We start from the raw sequence: 21,994 nt of genomic DNA, 5'->3' as shown, positions 1-21,994 counted from the left end.
TAACACAGCCCTCTGTATTATTTATTTATTTGGTCATAACTGCAAACAAAATAAAACAAAACAAATGAGTAAAATAATGAAAAAAAAAACAACAAAACAAAGCAACGGAAAAACAAAAACTCTAAACCATGGATCGGATAGCTCCATAACATAAACAAAAATACAAATAAATAATTCTTGGTGATGGTAGGTAATTAGGTCATTAATTTGTAAAACCTAATACTAGAGACCCAAGAACTGGTCAGATATTATATACAACATGGTCAAAAATTAAATTGTCAAAGAACAAGTGGTGTTTATGCAGTATAGATCCATTATCTGGTCTTCCCAAATAGAATGGAGCCCGCAATACTTTATGTCTATTGGTTCCTTTTGTTTTGTTTTTGTCTGGAATAATTTAGTATCTTACTTAACTTAATAACATAAAAAATGGAGATTAGTCAAATCAGAGGCTTTGAATAGGCCATTTTGTAGTTTAATAAAAAAAACGAAAACAAAATGTTTTCACTTATAAAAAGACAAAATAACCGGTTAAATTCAACGAAAACTAGAAGTTATAACATGTATTCCTATAGGATGTTTAAGCCTACCCCGCGAACTACATATTTTTTCTAACTTATCTAACTTTTCATGATTGGGTTTGAGACAATTTTATATAGGATTTTCCATTAAAATTACAGATTTCACGCGTACGCAGTTTCTGTACTTGGCAGAGGGCGCTGTTCATTTTAATTACAAACTGTGGTTTTCAAGTCTATTATATCTGAGAAATCCCTCATTCGTCACTCACCCCTCCCCTCCTCCCCTCATTCGTCACTCACCCCTCCCCTCCTCCCCTCATTCGTCACTCACCCCTCCCCTCCTCCCCTCATTCGTCACTCACCCCTCCCCTCCTCCCCTCATTCTTCAGGCACTCGTTATTTGAAACTCATTGGTTATTGCCACCGTTTTTTTTTATTTAGAGGAAGTAAAAGCATGCAATAATTTCAAGAACACTGAAACAAATTATATTCATAAATCGTTTTATTTCAAATTCTTAAAAATTAAAAACTTTTAAAAACACATTAACATATAAATGCAACAACTTTATGAATTAAATGGCTAGTTTGATAGAAGTGAACGTAACACAAATAATAATATAAATTATAATCATCATAATTTTAAAGCTAATAAATATAAATTTCTAAATAAAAAAAAAGTTATTTTTATTGCTTATGAATTAAATACACATTTATAAAAAAAAAAAGAAAATTATTATTACATTATTTGGAGGTGTGGGGTTTCAACGTCTGCTAATAGTATTTCTTGTTAGTCAATCAAATGTAGCCACTAACTAACACCCCTCCACCCTTCCATATCTCTTCTGAAATTCATAAATTGAATGATAGTGCCAAAACAGTATAATACATATATTATTTTAATTAACAGTAATATTTTCATAATTTCTAATTTTTTCTTTATCATGATTAATTATATCTATAATTATTATTTTCATAATTCTGGTTCATGATTACAAATACTGTTTTAGTCCAAATTATCAATATCATAATCACATGATCATAATTTATATCGTCATAATCACTTAAATAATCATTATCATTGGTTTGTATCATTGCACTTTCTAATTTCCATACTTACTGTCGAAATTGTCATAAACTTTTATTCCATTATAACAAATAAGAAATGAAATATATTATATACAAAACACACACATAGAAAAAGAATTGCAAATGTCTATAAAAAATCACAACTATCACTATATTAATAAAATAAAATCTAAAACTTCTAATAAAAAAATGAACTAATATCTTGGTTGCTATGATACAGTACTGTGATGGACTAATACTGACCTGACTTAGTAAATAAAGACAAATATTTTGGCAACCTCTGACCTGTAAATATTTAACCTCTGACCTGTACCAAATAATAAGTAAATACAAGCTTATAAAATGCTGCCACACTATTGCTTAATATATAGCACACATTAATATGTTTGTGAGATAGATTGCTTGGAGAGGTTGGAAATTCAAGTACAGTCAACTCTAAACATTCCCAAATTCATTTTGACCATCAAAACACATTCCAAATACCAGATTATCTGGCAAAACCAGACATATTTGGCCAGCCCAAAGGTGTCCAATGGTATTGGGAGAGTTGACAGTACATTGTTGTCAAGAAAAAAAAAAAAACAAAAACATTTATTTAATCAACTACAAACATTGTTTGGGAACAATTGGTGCTGGTTGATGTGAGAATTACATCATCAAAAGTCATTTTTTTACACGCTTTTTTATAATATATTTAATACAAGCTATGAAGGGTTTAGAGAAGAAGCAATGCACCACAGGAGGCGCATGTCACAGCGTCGTCCGAATTGCTGACGGAACATGATGGACAAAGATTCTCGCATGGCGATAATGACCTACGTGTTCTCCATACTCTATCCTGTCTGGCTGCCATCGTACTTGCTTTGATAGTCTGCTCTTTAGCTGGGTTTTTCCCACCAACTGCTTGTGAAGATTCTGTGTGCGAACTGATACTACTATTAGAGCTGCTGGAACAAACCTTCTGTTTGGCATGAACTCCTTCGCTAGATTTCGCCGTCTTTCTTTGGTTGCAGGTCTTCTCCGAGACGTGGTTTCTCGTTGAGGTTTGAGTGCGATCACTTCCTGTGTGCCCTGAGCTTTCTCCTGAACCATCTGATCTAGGTTCGTCCGATGATTGTGGTTGAGGTCTAGAACGTGAGTTACATTTGGAACATGCATGATTGCGATGGCAGGAATGAGAGTTGCCAGCGCAACGACTACATCTGTAGCTGGTTTCTGACGACAGAAGAGCACGGAGAACGTCTGGACTGTTATGGGTGGCTTCTACACTCTCTTCTGGATTCGGAACACCGTCAGTTGGTGACTGCTGTGAGCTACCAGCCAAATAAACAAAACTGTGACCTTGAGGGCGTTTGTAACATCGTCTTGCACTTGCGGATTCTGCAACACAATCTCGACAGAATACACGTGAACATTTCTTGCATTTAACAAAGAATGTGCTGCTTTTGGTGGCACAGTTGAAGACTGAACATTTCAGTTCCCTTGTGTACCTAAGATGAAGCAAGATTGAAATTTAATTAATGGTTGCTTAAGTTGAAAATTAAGATTACAAATTACTACCTGCATTCTGTGAAACCAAGGCAGGGTAGGAATTATTTAATGCATGTATGTCAAAGGTCAATTAGCTAACTAAAAAAAATTTCTACATACAAACATAGTTGTACAGGGGTGTGGAAAAAAGCAAAAGTTACAAAGAACTATCAATCTTGTGATGTGCTAAATCAGCCCCATCATCTTATTTAAAATTGTCTACACATAATTTTCATCAATATTTCAAACAGTGAAAGCAACTACTAACCCAGAGGATGACTTTTGACTGTGTTGGTGACACCGCCTCCTTACAGGCGACACTTCTTCTGAGGTAGACTGAGCTGTTGCACCCTCTGTCTGATTACCTAAATAAAGTCAACAATTAAATATTTTTAGCGATTGCTAATAAAGAAAAAGAGCTTTGTCAAAACACATTTTTCTAAAATTCATAAAATTTCAATTGAACTGATCTGGAAATGTGAAATTAGAAAGGGAATTTGATTGTCATTTATTTGACATACAGTTCTGGACTTCTAAAGAGGCAATGAAACTCTATAATTTTCAAGATCCAGGTTTAAAACTAATTTAAATCTTGAAATAATATAAATTATTACAATATTTACAATTACAGTAGCATTGAAGTAATAAATATTAAAATCATACAAGGCTTAAATGAATAAAACAATTTTGGACTGTACCATTATTTGCAGGGTTATCCTGCATGACTGATAGAATTTCCCTTGCTGACAGTGAAACAGTTGTGCCAGCATCTCTATTGCTCTGGCCAGCCCAGTTGCCAGCATTCGGCCAAGCCGATCGTAGCGGCAGCTCAATCTCCATATCACTAATATCACTGAGGTCAGGACTCTCTGTGGTTGATGAATTGTTTTCGCGGGCTGCTACCGAAAACGGAAGAGGCATGTATGGGTAGGAGCGTCGATCTACCAGAACAAAAAAATGTTTGGTTTTACCACAAAAATACATTGGGTGTAAGAATATGAATTTGTTCTCTATGAATATGTAATGTAACAATTGAATTGTGATCCGAGAGCTTCAAAAGAGCTAAAATTGTTTATGTTATTTTTACTTGTGTGCCTACCGCTTTTTGTTTTGATTTTCTTTGTAACACCCTGCATGGCTAATTGTTTATATATCATTTACATACTTATGAATGTAACATGAATACCATAAAAACTTGTACATCAAATTACCTCTTATAGTGCAGTGGCGCAAGAAAGGGTGACATCTTAAAGATCCCCCTTCCTCTATTGCTAGCGCTTCCCGCAATTGGCTCCCTCTAAGACTAGTTGACCGCGAATGCATTGCACGTTGTGTAGTTCTGGTTGTTGAGGCTACTGTTGTTGATGTGGTTGTTGCAGCATTTGATGACTGACCACCAGTAGTTGTAGGTCTTGATGCCTCCTCTGTTCTAGTACTATCCACATTTGTCTCATCTTTCTCCAAGACCATCACGTCTTCTGGTTGTATACTTCTTCGAGATCTTAACAAAAAAACGGAATAACATTTAAAATTCTAGCGATATCTTTACTATATTTTCTCTTCTACTACATTTCATTTCATTTTCATTTCCTTCCAGCTCATTTTACAATAAAAAATCTTGTTCATTTTCGGACATGCAGAAATGTCTTTTATTAAATGATTTAGCTAAATATAATGCAAACAATTAATTTGTTGTTAATTATTTGTAACAAAAATATTTCTAAGGTTATGAACACACAATTAGAAATTATGTAATTTTTTCAAATCAAGATAGATAACTCCAAACAAATAATAAAATCGCCCAATCACCTAGGTGTGTTTGTAGTGCGCCGTGTACGGCCATTGTCCAGCCGAAACCATTCTATATTCTCTGGTTCTTGGCCTTCACTTTCATCTGTAGTAGGGTCTCGTTGAGAGCTCGCTCCCGATTGACATCCTTCAGAGCTATTTGCTTTTTCTGCAAGTGAAGGAACAAATTGTGATAAAATGAGAAGAAACATTTTTAAGGGGAAACCCTGTCTCCTTAATAGGGTTGTACCCTGTATAGGGGGTGGCCATAGTGTTGTAACATATATTGGGCCTTGTTAATTTCACACAGGAAAGTGTCCTCTTAATAGGGTTGTACCCTCCATAAGAGTTGGCAGTGGTGTTGAGCCATACATTGGCCCTTGTTCATTTCACAGGAAAGTGTCCTCTTAATAGGGTTGTACCCTCCATAAGAGTGGCCAGTGGTGTTGAGACATATATTTCCCCTTGTGCATTTCACAGGAAAGTGTCCTCTTAATAGAGATATCCCAAAGGAGGGGTTATGCTTTATGTATACCTGTGTCCTCTATAATAATGCCATGATTTGAGATCTTGTCAGCCATAGTGCAGTCCAGTAAACAAGACAGGTCATTCTGGGTGCATGGTTTAGCCTCCATACTACAGACAGCTTCACCTGTTTCTCTGCAATCAATCTAAACATTGAAAGAGAAGTTTTAATTAAAAAATCTAAAGAAAAATGGTGAAATTATCAAATATGGAGTAAATCTGATTGCTTGACTGTTTCCACTTTATTTGACGTTCTCATTAATGAAATGGAATAAAAATGTGAAAAATCCAAGGAAGCAAAGCTCTGTCTACACAGATATGGAAATGATATGCACAAATATGGTAGTGCTATGACATCATCATGTCCATTGGCCACATCACATTTTTTTGTCACAAAGTTTGATAGTGTAAACAGAGCTAAAGCTGTGAATAAGTAATCCTTTGATGACCTTCCATTTTACTGAATGCTGGCAAACTCATCCAAATCATCTTACCTGCATCTGAGCCTTCTGCTGAAGGATTTCATAATCTGGTCCTGAAATGAGAGCTTGACACGAAGCATGGAGGCGATCACATCGACCAATCATATCGCTCAGCTGCCTGAATAACAGACAACCAGATAAAACAATAAAGATAAGAACAAATGGTCTATCTACTAAAACGTGGAGGGAAAAGGCTCCTGGTTTAGCATTCCTAAGAGGCGCATTGGGGCTACTCATGCTCTGAGGCCCCTTAAGTTCCTGGGTTTAACCAGAAAGCACTGGATAGATTGGGATTTTTTGAAAACTTTAATACAAGTATTATAGTACAGGGTTGTCTTACTTTTTTTGTTTTTCAAGGCTCTTAACTTTACTACTTGATAAATTCTTTAATTTTCCTTTTATTTGATTTTCTCTTCTATACAACTTTCTTCGTAACATCTCAAAATGATGCGTAATCTCTCGCATAGATTTTTCTTCCTGCAAAAACAACAATTTTTGTTCAATTATTATACTACATAAACCAATAGTGGTATTCATAGTCTATTTCATGCCTAGCTTACCTGGATAAACCGACAATAGCCGTGCTTAGATATGAAAAGTAAAAAGTTCCTATAACACCCATGTACCATAATGGACTAGCCCACAACCAGGCCCTCGTGTGGGAATGTTCCAACGTACCACTATCGATATACAATGAATTTTATTATCAATGAATGGCCTCAACATTATTACTGGTACACTACATTCAAAGGACTCCAATTCATTGTGTTCTAGTTCTACTGAACATTATTACTTCTAAGAAATGAAATAAATATTGCTACAATTACAAAATGATGATAATGACCTAATAAGAAGTCACAATATTGAATTTCATCATAAAGATACATTTCATGGAATGTTCAGAATAAATGTAGATTCTTGTGTTACATAGCATGGCTTCAAGGCCTCACTATACAAGTTCATGGCAAGTTTAACAACATATTCTACGAAGACAATTGTAGTATCTGCGATCGTTAAAGTCAAAAGCTTTTGGTAAGTATGATTTACAGCGTAACAAACTCGTGAATGTCGGTCGTTATCGGTATTACCTTAAATCTAATGGATGCAACCGTGTCGTGGATTGACTTCTTGCTCATCGTAACTTTCTCGCGCTCCTTCATTATTTCATCCGCCAACTGCTTGCAAATCTAAAAAATACAATAATAATAACTTTATTTAAAAAACTTGATCACTTAATATTGTGTTTTTAACAAGGCACAAAAAAAAACAACAAACAGTAAATAATAACAATCACACTATAATGCTCAAAATAAAGTTTGTGCTCTAAGGACTTTCAAAATACTGTACAGATGCCATAACCATAATTCACATTTTTAGATTATTGTTTTCCATATTTATCAACCATTTATCCAAAAAAATACAAATATCAACTACATTAACAAAATATTTTCCCTTTGATAGTGCGACAAAATTACTAAATATCTAATTTAAAATGTCAGACTAAATATAATTTTTACCCTACGATGCATTTACACTTTATAAATGAACTAATATTATTAACAAATTTATGATGTATGTTCTGTAGATTAGAAAACTGGGGCATACCCACTCCAGAGGTTTGATAATGCTTGTTTTATATCATCCTGAAGCAGACATATTAAAAATGATTCACAATAAAGTGCAAAGCATAAACATAATTCTAAATGTTTAATGGTAACATTAAGTTATAGGGACTAAGAGAATGACTAAACATTCATATTAAGCTCTGTCTGCACTATTAAACCAGTTTCACATAAAATGTGATGTGTCCAAATATAGTAGCGATATTCCCAAATATGGTAGTGATATGACATCATCATGTCCATATATGGGCACATCACATTTTTTTGTCACATGATAGTGTAGACAAGGCATTAGATATATCAGATAATTAGTTGGCTACACATAGCTAGACTTTAAATGCATTTGAAAACTTGATTACATTATGTCAATCAAATTACTATCTTATAAAAATTTTAACCAACTTGAATGTTCAAAATCCATGTACAGTAATGCTGTGTCTGTTGATATGGAAAACTTAATTGAAAACACACACATCATCGAAAACCAACCACTTTCTTCTGGCAATACAATGTTTGGTAAAATCTATATTTTGACCAAAGCTATGAAAATAACAATAATAACTACAATCTTGTTTTCTGCATACAATAACCATGGAGGTATATGCAATAACCTATACGTTATCCATAATATACTGTGGAAATAGACACATTTGGTCTCCATTTTGTTCTCTAATCTAAAATATGTACAGTAGTACATAACAGCCTACACTCTGCCCTAGCATACTGTTTTCACACTAGTTAATGTAGTTAGTGTAATTAAAATTGACCCCTTGGCTTCACATTCTTAGCTCTACCAATAGACCATCAAGTACCGCAGCCTTAATGGTCCCCTTTAACACTACTCTGTTGAACGTTTTTCAGGTTCTGTATTTTTTTATATGTTTTATTTGCCATTACCACTGTATAATGGCTTTTGAACCCCAATGTAGTGTACTAAACACCATTAAATATTCTTCTTTTCAGATACTATACGGCTCAAAGCTGTCATATTATCTGCCATTTACGTTTAATCTTTTAAATTCACTATTAGAGTCAACATAGGTTGTTGAATTGTGTCCACAAGTTCAAGATAGATTTCATGAAAAAATGAAAATCAGATTGGCAACATTTGTGCCATGAGTCAAACCTGAAAAATACACCATGTGAACTTTGAAGCGAAAGACAAATCTATTTCACAGATTAATCAATCTTAATTTGTTCAGTATTTTATGAAAGTTCCATGATACACTGTCACATGTTCCTCACATGAAAAGCTGTATCATAGGAATTATTTTAAAGGTTAGGAGACACTGTATTTAGGTATTTGCCTAGATACTGGACATAGACATTATGACATTTGCCTAGACACACTGTACTACAGCTACAGTTCTCACCTGTCTACCTTCTTCTGCAGCAGTACTAATGAGTTGACACTCATGCCCTTCATGTTCGCCATACACCTGGCAATATATGCAAATGATCTCATTGTCAGTCAGGCAGTACACCTTCTTTGGTTCTCGTTCATGGATATTACACACCAATACCTACAAAACAAAATCAAGCCAAAATAACCTTTGACCTGAAGAATTAATTGAATACATCAATTATAGCTCTGTCTACACTATCAAACTTTATGTAACAACAAAATGTGATGTGCCCACATAATGGACATGATGATGTCATATCACTACCATATTTAAGCATATGACTACCATATTTGGGCACATCACACTTTTTTTGGCAAACTAGTTTGATAGTGTAGACAGAGCTTTAGAAAAGATAACAGTATAATAGTTTTGATATTCACCTTGATACCACTATTACTACTAAGACCAAAGGTGACTTGGCAAGGTAAGGTAGAAAGAAAGAAATCAGGAAAAGGGTTTGGATGGCCAGGAAGCGCAAGAGAGAGATGGTGTAGCAGCCTGGAATGAGTGATAGCCAGTAACCACGGTAAAAATTCACTTTAATAAAAGATGACGATGTCAACTTAACTCTCCAGAAAGAAATATACATATGTAATGAATAAAAATATGAAAACAATAATACTAATCGCTCTCATAATAATTAATATAAAATAATATCTGTAAAAAAGGGACAAAAATGTTCCAAATGCGTCACTGTCTCTATAAACTCCTTTCCTTGATTTGTTTGACCTCAATAAATCGAGCAATGAAGAAGCAATTAAAGTTGCTTAAATATCGATAATTAAACTTAATTTTTGCGTTAACTATAACCTAATAAACTGAGCAAGTATGTACATCTTAAATCCACAGAGTATAGACCGCGGACACTTCATTTACTTACAATTTACTTCACGTATAAAACTAGGACACTAACACAAATTCCAAGTACAGTATAATAAAAATGCTAATATAAAAACAACTTAGGTATTTAGATACATATTCTCCTATATAAGATAAAAAGCCGAGACTAGAACATGCCCCTTCAATAGACAAGGGGTTTTCGGACGCTGAGTTTTCACTGTATGTTTCATTGGATCACATTATAGCTTTTCACCCAAAGGTGACACAGGTGGATCCAAAAAATGTTGGGGAGGAGGGTGTGGTTGAATTCATTCCATTATACTGTATGTTTTGTAGATAGCTTTTTGTAAATGTGTGTGTACTAATGTAAATTACTGTTTTAGTTGCCTTTGAATTATTTTGATTATATTGTTAATGTTCTCTACTGAACCACTTTGGAAATCAATGCTTCAGCACTGAAAGTGTCATTCAGCATAAAGACAGAATAAATAAATAAATAAATAAAATACTGTTTAAGTTTCATCTTTAGCATTTTAGGCCAAAGAGATACGAAAGTTTAAATGGAAATCTGAAACCCTGACAACTGATCAATCTGTATTACATATAGATTAATGTAAACCAACTAAGAGTTTAATAGAGTGAAATCCAAACGCTACGTGGCATTATTGATGTTGAACATTATTCATAAACAAAGTAAAATATGCAAGCAAGTTTAGGAATACTATTAAATACAACATTTGATAACGTGATGGCCACAAAGAGCAAATGTCAACAGAAAAACTACTTTAATGTAAATGCTGTAAGTGTAAATACCTAATGCAAGGTGACATCAAGGTCAGGACATCTTTGTTATAATGTTACGAAAATTAACACATTATAACGAGAATATCGCCGCATTAATAATGCTATCATACAACACCATAAAACACTATCGCATTTAAAATTAACTGAAACAGGCAAAAAATGTAAAATCTGCAATTTAGCAATCCACTTTATAACTTAGTAGTTCTTGACAAGAAGTAGTTAAATAATAATACAAATATACTTTATGACCTTAATAGTATTGCTCATTATGTAGTATATCATTGTATAATAGATACAATAAACAGCTTGTGTAAATGGCAAAAACATTCAACGATAACACAGCAAAACGGAGCAGAAATAAATGGATGGATTTGCTGGCCAAAAGTAATAACACAACAATTAGGAGGTTGGAAGGTCGGTCAACACCTGTCATCATCTACCGCTCATTACTGACAAAAATGTGATAATTTTTCTGCGATTTAACATGTATTTTGGAATTATATCCAATCACACCCACACAAGCTTTTTGACTGTAAAACAAAAAATTCTTTAAAAAATTATAAAATAGCAACTGTCGTCAACAAACATATTTATTGATGATTCTCCGTCGACATGATAATAGTTTGGCTAAATTTATTCATCCTATATATCATCATCCAATCTGTACTGTAAATGTTTATTGATGTCCCAGATTAAACCAACAGTTGAAGTATATCAATTTCAATTAGAAAGAAACAATATAGTTTGTAATTTCATGTGGTGATTAATACTTTAAAACCAAATAAGTAGTAAATTAACAACCGTTGATTAACCAGTTAACCAGTTGAGGACTATTCCATTATGGTACAGGGGTGTTCAAAGAACTTTTTACTTTCATATCTAAGCCCTCACTCTGGAGAGCACTGGCTATTGTCGGTTTATCCAGGTAAGCTAGGCACGAAATAGAGCTCTATTTATTACTTTATGTTTTAACGCAATACTTTAGCTTATTTATTTTAGGATTATAAAAGCTCCTGAACTTTTTATCCAAACAAATTTTAGTTTGTTTTTTTCTAGTAGTTCATTAAGTAAACACTTTGTCAAAATGGTTTGAGTAAATTCAAATCAAATTTGGAAAGACGATGGATAGCTTATCAGATGGAAAATCTGGTGGAAAGTGGTTAGATTGAATTGATTGTTGTTGAAGAGAAAGATGCAATGAAGTGGGGTTGAAATCCAAGGTTCCTGGGTTCAAGTCCTGTCATATGTCAGGATCTTTCTCATGACAAATTTCAATACGACTTTGTTTATGTACCTGCAGAGCATCTTGTTTTATGTTTGTTTTGTGAACAAGATTGCCACCTTTAAGAAGGATTGAATTCGCTTATGGTTATCCTTGGCAATTTGCCTAAATATATAAAATAAATAAACGCAAGGATGCATGTATTTAGTATGGTCTGTGAATGAATGAAGCAATGTTTGTAGTGCATAATAATAATATGATTATTAATATTTCAACACAATATTAAACATTAAGTGTCAATACAAGTCAAGCATGTATAAACCAATCATTAAATACACAAGTTTAATTCAGCTCTGCGGTACTGACGACGCATCAAAGCATAACAGCGCCGTGCCATAGGGACGTCTGAAAGGTACACGCTAAGTTCACCACGAACTGTCGTGGGGAATCAACAATCATTCTACACGGCAGCGTGGTGTTAAAAACAATCAGTATTAACAGATACTATTTCAACTTCATTAAAAGAAGATAGAAAATAATAAATATGACTCAACTTAAGATTATTTTAATTCTACTATGAAAAATATTTATTGAAAATACAATTATAATAAAAAAAAATTTTAAACCAAACCAACGCTCAAAAAAATAATATATGGGTAAACGATAACGATGTGAAAACCCAGGAGAGAAAGTCACCAAATTAAAACGTTTGTTTCGTCTGATGCGAATGTTATTTTTAGAATTTTCTACAGTAGTTTAAATCCACTAGCAGCATGTAGTTCTGAATTGTACGCAAACGTACACTAATATGCAAATGAGGAACTTGACCTCACAAAATTATTAGAATTTCATGGTATCAGAAACAAAACAAAAACAGGACCGACGCAGCGGTAACACACACAGAAAAAAAAAACAGATTCTGCAATAAATATAGTACCATCTGTGTACATTGTTCTTAGTAATGTAAGCATATCTTACTTCTTAAAGATACTGTACATTGTCCCCCATACCAATTTAAAAAAAAAAAGTTACCATATCTCTTGAATACTTACAGGATTTGTAATGTTAGTACTGCCTTTGTCTCCTGTATCTTCCAGTCCTTCTAATATCTCAAGAACGGCAAAGTTTTTAGCTAGTCGCTCAACGTCGTTTGAAAATCCCGACACAACCGTGTCCGTCTTGCATGAAGGACATCGCACATAGCCTCTTGCCACTTTTCCTATCAGTTTTTCCAAACAAGCTGCGAGAAATTTAAGATAGTAAAAATAATAACCCCTCAACTAGTGGTGGAGTGACCGCTTGGAAGTAGCTATCAATAGAGAGTGACCATTAGTTGGAAGAGTGGCTGTAAGCCAGGATAGTGACCATTAGTCATGAGAGTGACCGTTAGTTGGAAGAGTGACCGTTAGTGGTGAGAGTGACCGTTAGTCGTGAGAGTGACCGTTAGTTGGAAGGGTGGCTGTGAGTCGGAATAGTGACCGTTAGTCATGAGAGTGACCATTAGTTGGAATAGTGACCATTAGTCATGGGAGTGACCATTAGTTGGAATAGTGACCATTAGTCGTGAGAGTGACCGTTAGTTGGAAAAGTGACCATTAGTTAGAAGAGTGGTTGTGAGTTGGAATAATGAACGTTAGTTACAATTAAGAGTGACCGTTAGTTGGAAGAGTGGCTATGAGTCAGGATAGTGCCCGTTAGTCGTGAGAGTGACCTTTAGTCATGAGAGTGACCATTATTTGGAAGAGTGGCTGTTATTTGGAAGAGATATTGATATTTATTTGAGTGGCACATATGTTTGCTGCTTTGCAATGTACGCAGTTCTATTTCTATCTTTTGACAACAAATAAATAATATGTAAATATGTAGGGCACTGCAACCATTTGAGAATGTCATACATTTTTAGGCCATAGCAAACACTTTGAAAGTGCTCTTGTCACGCTGCTGATATAACACCACCAAATAACTGTACATGTTTCAAACAGCTTTTTGCTCGAAATTGACTTCAGAACAAATTAATAAATTCAGAAATGTTGTGTAATTGATTGAATGGATTAGATGTTTCACTACCAAAACACATCATCACATTTAGGAAAGTACAGTTAATCGGAAATAATATTACTTTCAAGTTTAATTGCCACAAATAATCAGCGTAAAATGAAAGAAAGTAAACCGGGTGCCAAATTTGGAGTATGTTCGCATTGACAGTATTAAATGATGATAATTTGAAAAAATCCAGACATAGTCTGATACTATATACTATATATATCTACTGAGCATATGCTGTATAAAATATATTATAATATTTAAGCAAACAACATTTAAAGAAAAAATGTTCTAATACCCTCAACTCAACCTCTAAAATGTGTATATCGATATTCCTGTAACAGTATATACACAAGACAGTATAACAGTCTTCATGGGCAGATCCAGAGCTTAAAGGGGTGGGGGGGGGGGGAGGTATATGAGGGGGTGTTGGATGTTGAGGGAGGAACGCAGTCACCCTTTTGACAGCAAAAATGAAATTAAAAACAACTTTTTGATCACAATTTTTGACAGAACATTGATATCAATGCGCTTCCCTGGTAAAAAATCTTGGATCCGTCTCTTGGCTTTCAAGTAATTTCATACCAAAAACATTTTATAATTTGTATGTTTGTTTACTTGCAAAATCGTTATAAAACATTGACCTGTATTAAATGTATAAACAAAACTATTTGATACTCTTTAACAACTTTATGTTCCCACAACGCAGATATGTTAACAGTAGAAAACATAGCTATACGATATTAGTGCTATATGGCCTATTAAACAGTGTCTTGATGTTGATTCCATTGGGAACCAGGTACTTGCTGGGACATTAAGAATTGTCAATCAGTTTAACAGCACAATTTAAACAGACACATTAGTTTAAACTTAATATTTTTGTCTGAACATTTGTCTTTTAAATTCGATCAAAACAAGTGATAAATCATCGAGATGAGTGCGTATAATAGATGTTGGTTTTTTTTATACGCTGAATGATAAATGCGACGTTTTAAATGAGGTAAACCTTGAGGATGTACGGTATGCCCTATTGACGACTAATTGGAAATATTGGGGCGTAAACAAAAACATACTTTGTGAAAGAAACTGACCAATGATCGAATTCACTGTGATGCTTTCAAGGTAACTGAAATCAACGTTCATTCAAGGGATACATTTATCATCACGTTCTCAAACGATTTAGGGAAAGATATTTGCAAAAAACTTCACAAAGTTTTATTCATCAATTACTACAACAGCTATTTGTGAAAACTAAAAATAATTTAATTTCCAACTAAACCAATTTCACGAAAAATGAAATTGATTTTGTAAATTGGTTTTTGAAATTGTTAATAGAAATGCAAATTTGTTTTTTAATGCAACGCATTTATTAATTTTTGTGATTGCTGTAAAAATTTCAAGGTTAAAGAAGTTATAGTAACATAGTACAATTTATAACTTAGATATACGTCCACTTTAGTCCATAATTAAATTCTTATTTCTTATTTCTAAGAAAACTCAAATCTCATAATGCAATCACAAATTTCATTATAAATCGGTAAAAAGGAATGTGGAGAGTTGATAATGTTTATGTATGATGCTTCATGCAAAGGTTTAACTAAGATGTGTTCAAGTTTCATTTTGCTACAAAAATTAATCAATAAATTGAATTTTGCTCTACAACTCATCCCGACGTATGGCCATCTAATACAAATCAGATTATAACTATCGTATTCACATCAAAAAATTAAACCAATTTATTTTTAGACAAGTATGAAGTTTCAAAAAGGGTGAAATGCTGGATGAGTTTGAGTGTTTACACAAAACAAAACTAGTTCCATCTTGAAACTCTACCCACGAGGCTCATTTTTAAGAGAAAATGAAACTATAAAAACAGAATATCAAGCAGAGTTCTTACATTTTTGAAATATAATATTTGGTTTATATTATATCACCTAAAGTCTGAAGGAACTGGCATAACATTAACGACCGACAAAAACGATAAAATCACATTTATATCGAGTATGGAGTACGGTATTAAACCTAGACAAGATCTCACCTGTGCAAAAACTGTGTCCACATATCAAGATTCGTGGAACTGCTTTGCCGTTGCAGGAAAATCGATGGTAACATATTGCACAATAGCGCCCTCTATGATCTTCGGTGTTTGAGTCTATACTTAACGTACTAGTACTGATGTCGGACTTAGCTTGTGCCATCATTTCGATGCCACACAATTTGTATACTCGTCTGTTCCACTTTTCTGAAAAAAATAAAACAAAAAAATGTTTAAATAATTTATTTGAGGGATCTAAACATTTTTTTTTTTTTTTTAAATTATTAGTGCATTGATAAAGTAGTAATATTATAATATTAACATTGGCCTAAAAAAAAAGAGGCTTACTCTATAGTAAGTTACTATATTTACACATTTTCAGTATAAATTTCAGAGAGTTTAATTATTAAAAATGTGTTTACCGAGACAAAGGGAGCATGAATGCAACTTGATATTGCATATAATATTCAAAGCCAATAATAGTAATAAGCCTATGCTGCAGCTCGTACAGCCTATTGAAATTCAAACCATACCTAGGGGCTTTATTAGTAATAGTTTAATACTATTACGCTAGGTCCTTTAGAATTTATGGTTGGGTAAAATTAGTCTGTGATAATCTTGTACCAAATTGGAAACCTGACTGATTTTGATTTAAATACTAGATTTATTTGGTAATTATATATTCCCAGTTAGCGTTGAAGGTGTATCCCCATACTCCGGTTTGGGTGCTAGCTTGGTGATTTTGTCTTTTTGTTCTCTTCCTTTTGGTTTCCACTCTCTCTCTTTATTGTCGAGCCCATAGAAACATCGTTTATTTGCGCTATATAGATCTATTATTATTATTATTTAGAAACATCTTTTGACATCCGATTGTGTACTCATTCCTACAGTCCAGTATCAAGGAAAATTCTGTAATACAGCATCACATATGTTTCACATGTGATTCCTGTAACATAGGCAATAAGCCTTAACCTACCGTGTGAATAATAAACTCTTTAAATATATTCATATGTGTCTCATAATCTCATAAAAAATATCCAGTGATTTTTTTAGTTCACAAAAAGATAATATTAAAGTTACTAAACTACTTTGCAAAATTCATTATAAATATTACTGAATGAACTAAATCATTTTTTGGAGCGTTGAAATTGACACTCAATGCAAGATAAACAGACAGTAAGAAGAGCTGTAATAAATAACACTTCTTCTACAGCGTTATAGTCTCATTTGATATACAATCTATGATAATAAATTTTGTTTATTACGCTAAAAGTAACTGTAGTTTACCAATTCGAAGAATTTTGGTACCAAACTTCGCTTTATCAAACTGTATGGTACCGCTTGAGGGTTTAAAAAATGGTCCACTGGGACTCTGGGCAAGTTGCAGCTTAAAATGTCCCCAATCTAAAACGCTCCTAGCCCAAAACTATCAGTGCTGTATTACGCAATATACATTAATACTAACATTATGTTGTAAATGAGGGCCATCGCCTGGCAACTATTATTTTTCACTAGCCCACCTAAAGTATCACAAGTTTGGTAGCCCTGAGAGGTATTCAGAGCAAACCACACACTGTAACATTGAAAACAATGTGTTGAATAAGACATTCTGTTGGGTTCACTGTTATTTTTCACTAGCCTTAGAACTAACAAGTACTTTAGATTATAACATTATGTTGGCTAGCCCTGAGCAATATTTAGACATGAGGCTAGTACTAATTTGAGCTCTGTAATAATCAACATGTAAATGTAAACACTTTCAATAGACTATTGATTTGTTATAAAACAAAATACCAGAAAATATTATCACATTTCTTAATCAAAGTACTTTTCCCAAAGCAGGGATGACTTTTGTTGCCACTAAATACTTAAAATACATTTACTACAAAGATATGAAGGTACTTACTCAGTTTCATGCAAAACTGTCTCATTGTAAAGCTCTTATGAACAACTAACACAAGGGTATGACAGAATAGAGAGTGTACATCACATTGGCCAACTTAACAGATTATTCTGTTTCTCTACTTTGAACCACTATAGTATAGTGAAATCTGATTTGTTTGATCAGGGAAGAGTGAAATGAATACGTAATTATGTAATGTTACTGTTCCTTGGTTTAATGTTCAGATAGATTAAGAAAAAAACCGATAAAGAGAGATTATTGATCACCTCTTAAGCTCTGTCTGCACTATCAAACTATTTTGACAAAAAAATGTCATGTGCCCAAAAATTACTGTATTTCTAATCACTCACAAATTTGGACTAACACCCTGTTCACATGTACTGTACGGCATACAGATTGCGTAAAGTCATGCCAGCTTTACACTGTATGTGTGAACGTACCCTAATACTGCTCCAAAAATATATCAGACAAAGAAAGTTTTCAAGCAAAGCTATACATATTATTAATACAGTCAAGTCTCTCAATACTGGACTCTCCGAAAACCAGAAACTCTCCCAGAACCAGACTTTTTCTTGGGTCCCAAATTCCTTTTTACTATTAAAAACACATTCCGAATACCAGACTTTCTGGAAAACCAGATATAATTGGCCAGCCCAAAGGTGTCCGGTATTAGGAGAGTTGACTGTATTAGTTAGATTGTAGGACATTTTTAAAATTGGTATATCATATGTATGAGTAACACATTCATGTTTTGATATGGCCAATAATTCAGTACTCTTACATATAACACTGACGTCATATGAATATTTATAAGGATGTAATTAATTACTTTAGGATGAAACTTACAAAAATTATAATTTATTTAAACGTTTCTTACGAAGTCTGTTTCAACAAAGAACAGGTAATATCATTATCAACAGCAAGAGAATCCTGGTAATTTTGTATGTCTTGGGAAGTTGGACAATTAAACCGTAATCAACATTATAACAATAGCAATGTTCTGTAAAATTGTCCAACATTTTTAGAACTCTGACGACAGCAGCGATAAATTAAATTGTAATCTAGTCCCCCGAGAGGAATATTAATTTACATCAAGATAACACAAATTACTGACGTCATTTTATCGTGACCCTGATTCCTTACCGAATATTATTTGGACTTGATTCGCTATAAATAACCGCCGGTCAAATTGTAAAACTGTTTCCAATCCCGACTTGTTTTCGCACAGGCTAGGTTAGGCTAAAAGTTAAATCTGGACAAATACACTACTGTAGTTTAATAACAGGTCCATGTTTTTTATACACATCGGTAGTGTATACAACATGAATGCATTTTAATGTATTGCCGATGGGCCTTGCATTCAATTATAAACAACCTTTAAAGTAATCATTCTACGCGACCTTCAAACTCATATTTTATTCATATTTTTTGTTCTAATAATAGTCTAGAAAATGCAAACCTAAGTTTGAATAAAATAGTAATATTCTGAGAAAATGGAGTTTTCATATTAAAACACTCTAAACATTCAATATCTTATTAAACTAGAGTACCGTGCTGACCTTGTTTAATCACACATTTTTCAGTCAAAAATTAATATTAGGTACAATAACTACAGAAAACCTCTTTCCAAAATGAATGTTAATATCACTTACCTTTATTAAACAAAATGGCACTACTACTACTAGTGAACAAAAATAGGCCTTCACTGCTTTTGGCAACATTCAAATCTAAAAACACCAAGCTGGACTAGAAGAACTGACTTGCAGATGCTGCTCTCTGCTCAACACTGAATCTAACCAAACTCTGGCTTAGACTTCTGTTGACTAGATCAGACTAATGAGTTTAAACTGAATGCAATAGAACCAAACCAATGATCCATCCTTCCCAAGATGCTCTCTGAGGAGGTAGATAACATTGTAGGATCAAGCTAAGATAAGGTTAAGTAGAGTTCTTAACTTTTAGTCCAATTCCCCGAGGAAGATATTTTGGAAATATGGTAGAGCAGATGGGAAGAACAAAAGATGTTTAGTTATTTTATGGGACAGCTGGGAATTGTAGATAACTTTTTGATTTTAATGACACACATCTCAAAGAGATATAATTAAAAGCATGCATGTTGTAAATTAGGTTTTAGGAGGAAAATTAACTAAATTGGCCCTCAAAAGGGGTTTGGGGAATAAGCAGTACTAAAAAAGAAATTAAAAGCTGCAACAATCAGATTCTGAACTTCAAACAGATAAAAAATGGTTCCAAAATTTTGGTTGAAACAATGGTATTGTGATAACAAAAATTATAATATCTTTAATAAATAACAAAATGTTTTATAATAATAAAAGTGAAATGTTTTAGTTTGAAAATCCTTACACAAAGATAATAATACTTACATATTATGAAACAAATCAATTTAAAGACTTATTTCTTATAGTACTGTACTAAGAAAACCAATCATCTCAAATGCAGTAAAATATTGAATTTCTGTGAAAAAAAACAATAGAACAATAGAAAGTTAAGAGGATACAAAACAGATAAAAAGAATGTCATCATATTCTGCGATTTGACACAAAGAACAAAAAAAAATAAAATTACATAAAGCTCAGTCTATGTACTGTATCAAACTAGTTTGACAACAAAAAGTGTGATGTGCCCAAATATGGTAGTGATATGCCGAAATATGATAGTGATATGACATCATCGTGTCCATATATGGGCACATCACATTTTTTTGTCACATAAAGTTTGATAGAGTAGACAGAGCTTTATGAATACCAATGAACATGGAGGTGAACATCTACTCTCTCGACTGGACAGCAAGAATCTAAACCAAATGCATAACTAAACAACAACCAACAAAGTTAAAAAGCTTATACAGCTCAACAAACTCTTTTGAAAGTAAGTTTTGATAGTTTATATAAACAACTATTATATAACAAATGAAATACAACAATTGCCATCTCCTAGGCTGTCCTACTTGGTCTAAAGGTTATCCACTTAAAGGTTTGGCTCCATTTAAACCAACTGTTTACGGACCATTACCACCATCCATTTCTTTCTTGGCACCCACTCTAAGCTGTTCTTATCTACATCTTTACTACTTGGTATGACGTGAAAATATTGGATAAATGCCTCAACTGTGACTGTGATTGGTTCGACCGGTAAACTTTGTGGTCACCCCAATTTCCCAAATCCACTTAAGTTAGCTAACCACACATTTGCCATTACAATTTTGAAATCTTCAACACCATTTATTTCAAATAGTGCCTCATTTTTGTAGTTTTATGAGAGAAGAGCTTACGAAGGATATAGGATACAGGATTTAGACATTATACATTACATATAATAGGCAGTCTCATGGGCTTTGTAAAGCAGTATTTATTGTGTTACAATCATTAATGTATTGTTACAATTGAACTTGGTGCTGATATTGGGGTCAGACTTGAAGTTAGAAATTTTCTTTAAAATTAGCACAAGAATTAGTAGCAAACATTTCATCATAATAAGATTAAGAAACCTTACTTTGGTATGCCTCTATTGAGGGGACACACCCCTATTCAGAACCACACCCCTATTCAGAACCACACCCCTATTTAGAACCACACCCTTATTCATCCATTTTTTACTGTGTAGATTAGAATCTAAATACCATTTTTGTAAAAACCGTTTGGATTCAATAAAAACAAATGACACATACGTGTGCATGTGTTGTCACATTGACTAGCTGTATATGATGCTTGATATGAATACAATAGAATGCATGATTAAATGAGATTTTGCTAATTACCTATCCTTTAGTTTCAAACAGTAATATCGTGAATGATATAAATAAATTGGAATATCTCCCTAAGGATATCACATAGCAAACTACACTAGACTGTAAGTTCATATCAGATACTGGGACATACTATGCTACACACGTACAACTTTACACAGCCAATCAGAGGTGTTTATTTATCACAGATAGATGGTGAATGATTATTTAATGAGATGAATATAGAGCAGGGCATGGTTGAGAAAGTAGTTTAGGTTCAAGTGATAATAATAATAATAAACAATATTTATATAGCGCCTAATGGATCACTGACCCCTCTAGGTGCTTTACATTAGACCCTAACTAATGGTAATAAACTATCCCCCGCCGGACACCATTCTGGTATTTCTTAGTCGAGGTTTCGGGGATGGAAACGATCAAT

The 21,994-nt window shown here is 33.5% G+C and overlaps 1 protein-coding gene across 2 annotated transcripts; it reads right to left on the bottom strand.

The window, feature by feature from the left end:
• Window positions 1-1,005: 1,005 nt before the first annotated feature.
• On the bottom strand, window positions 1,006-20,362 carry LOC144842089 (uncharacterized). Of its 2 annotated transcripts, XM_078698452.1 has the most exons (14): window positions 20,192-20,362; window positions 19,460-19,703; window positions 15,908-16,111; window positions 12,879-13,066; window positions 8,928-9,077; window positions 7,021-7,119; window positions 6,273-6,409; window positions 5,945-6,050; window positions 5,461-5,596; window positions 4,947-5,094; window positions 4,349-4,638; window positions 3,836-4,078; window positions 3,406-3,502; window positions 1,006-3,097 (listed from the first exon to the last, which is right to left on the bottom strand). In XM_078698452.1, the coding sequence occupies exons 3-14, from the start codon at window positions 16,068-16,070 to the stop codon at window positions 2,323-2,325; spliced, it is 2,532 nt and encodes an 843-aa protein (XP_078554578.1). In that variant the 5' UTR covers window positions 16,071-16,111; window positions 19,460-19,703; window positions 20,192-20,362; the 3' UTR covers window positions 1,006-2,322. The 2 variants fall into 2 exon arrangements, with proteins under 2 accessions (XP_078554578.1, XP_078554577.1); XM_078698451.1 differs by lacking the exons at window positions 19,460-19,703; window positions 20,192-20,362 and adding an exon at window positions 17,811-17,840.
• Between the last annotated feature and the right edge of the window lie 1,632 nt (window positions 20,363-21,994).

Source organism: Antedon bifida, chromosome 5 (assembly GCF_963402885.1).
Source record: "Antedon bifida chromosome 5, ecAntBifi1.1, whole genome shotgun sequence".
Classification (NCBI taxonomy): domain Eukaryota; kingdom Metazoa; phylum Echinodermata; class Crinoidea; order Comatulida; family Antedonidae; genus Antedon; species Antedon bifida.
This window is presented reverse-complemented; position numbering and strand designations above follow the sequence as displayed.

Bases quoted from the DNA above. Each gene is read 5' to 3' on its own strand.
- LOC144842089 (XM_078698451.1), bottom strand. From the start codon at position 17,835: ATGAGACAGTTTTGCATGAAACTGA. The intron at 4,639-4,946 runs GTGATTGGGCGA...TTTTTTGTTAAG, and splicing joins CGCACTACAAACACACCTAG to ATCTCGAAGAAGTATACAAC. The intron at 3,503-3,835 runs GTACAGTCCAAA...GACTTTATTTAG, and splicing joins GGATAACCCTGCAAATAATG to GTAATCAGACAGAGGGTGCA.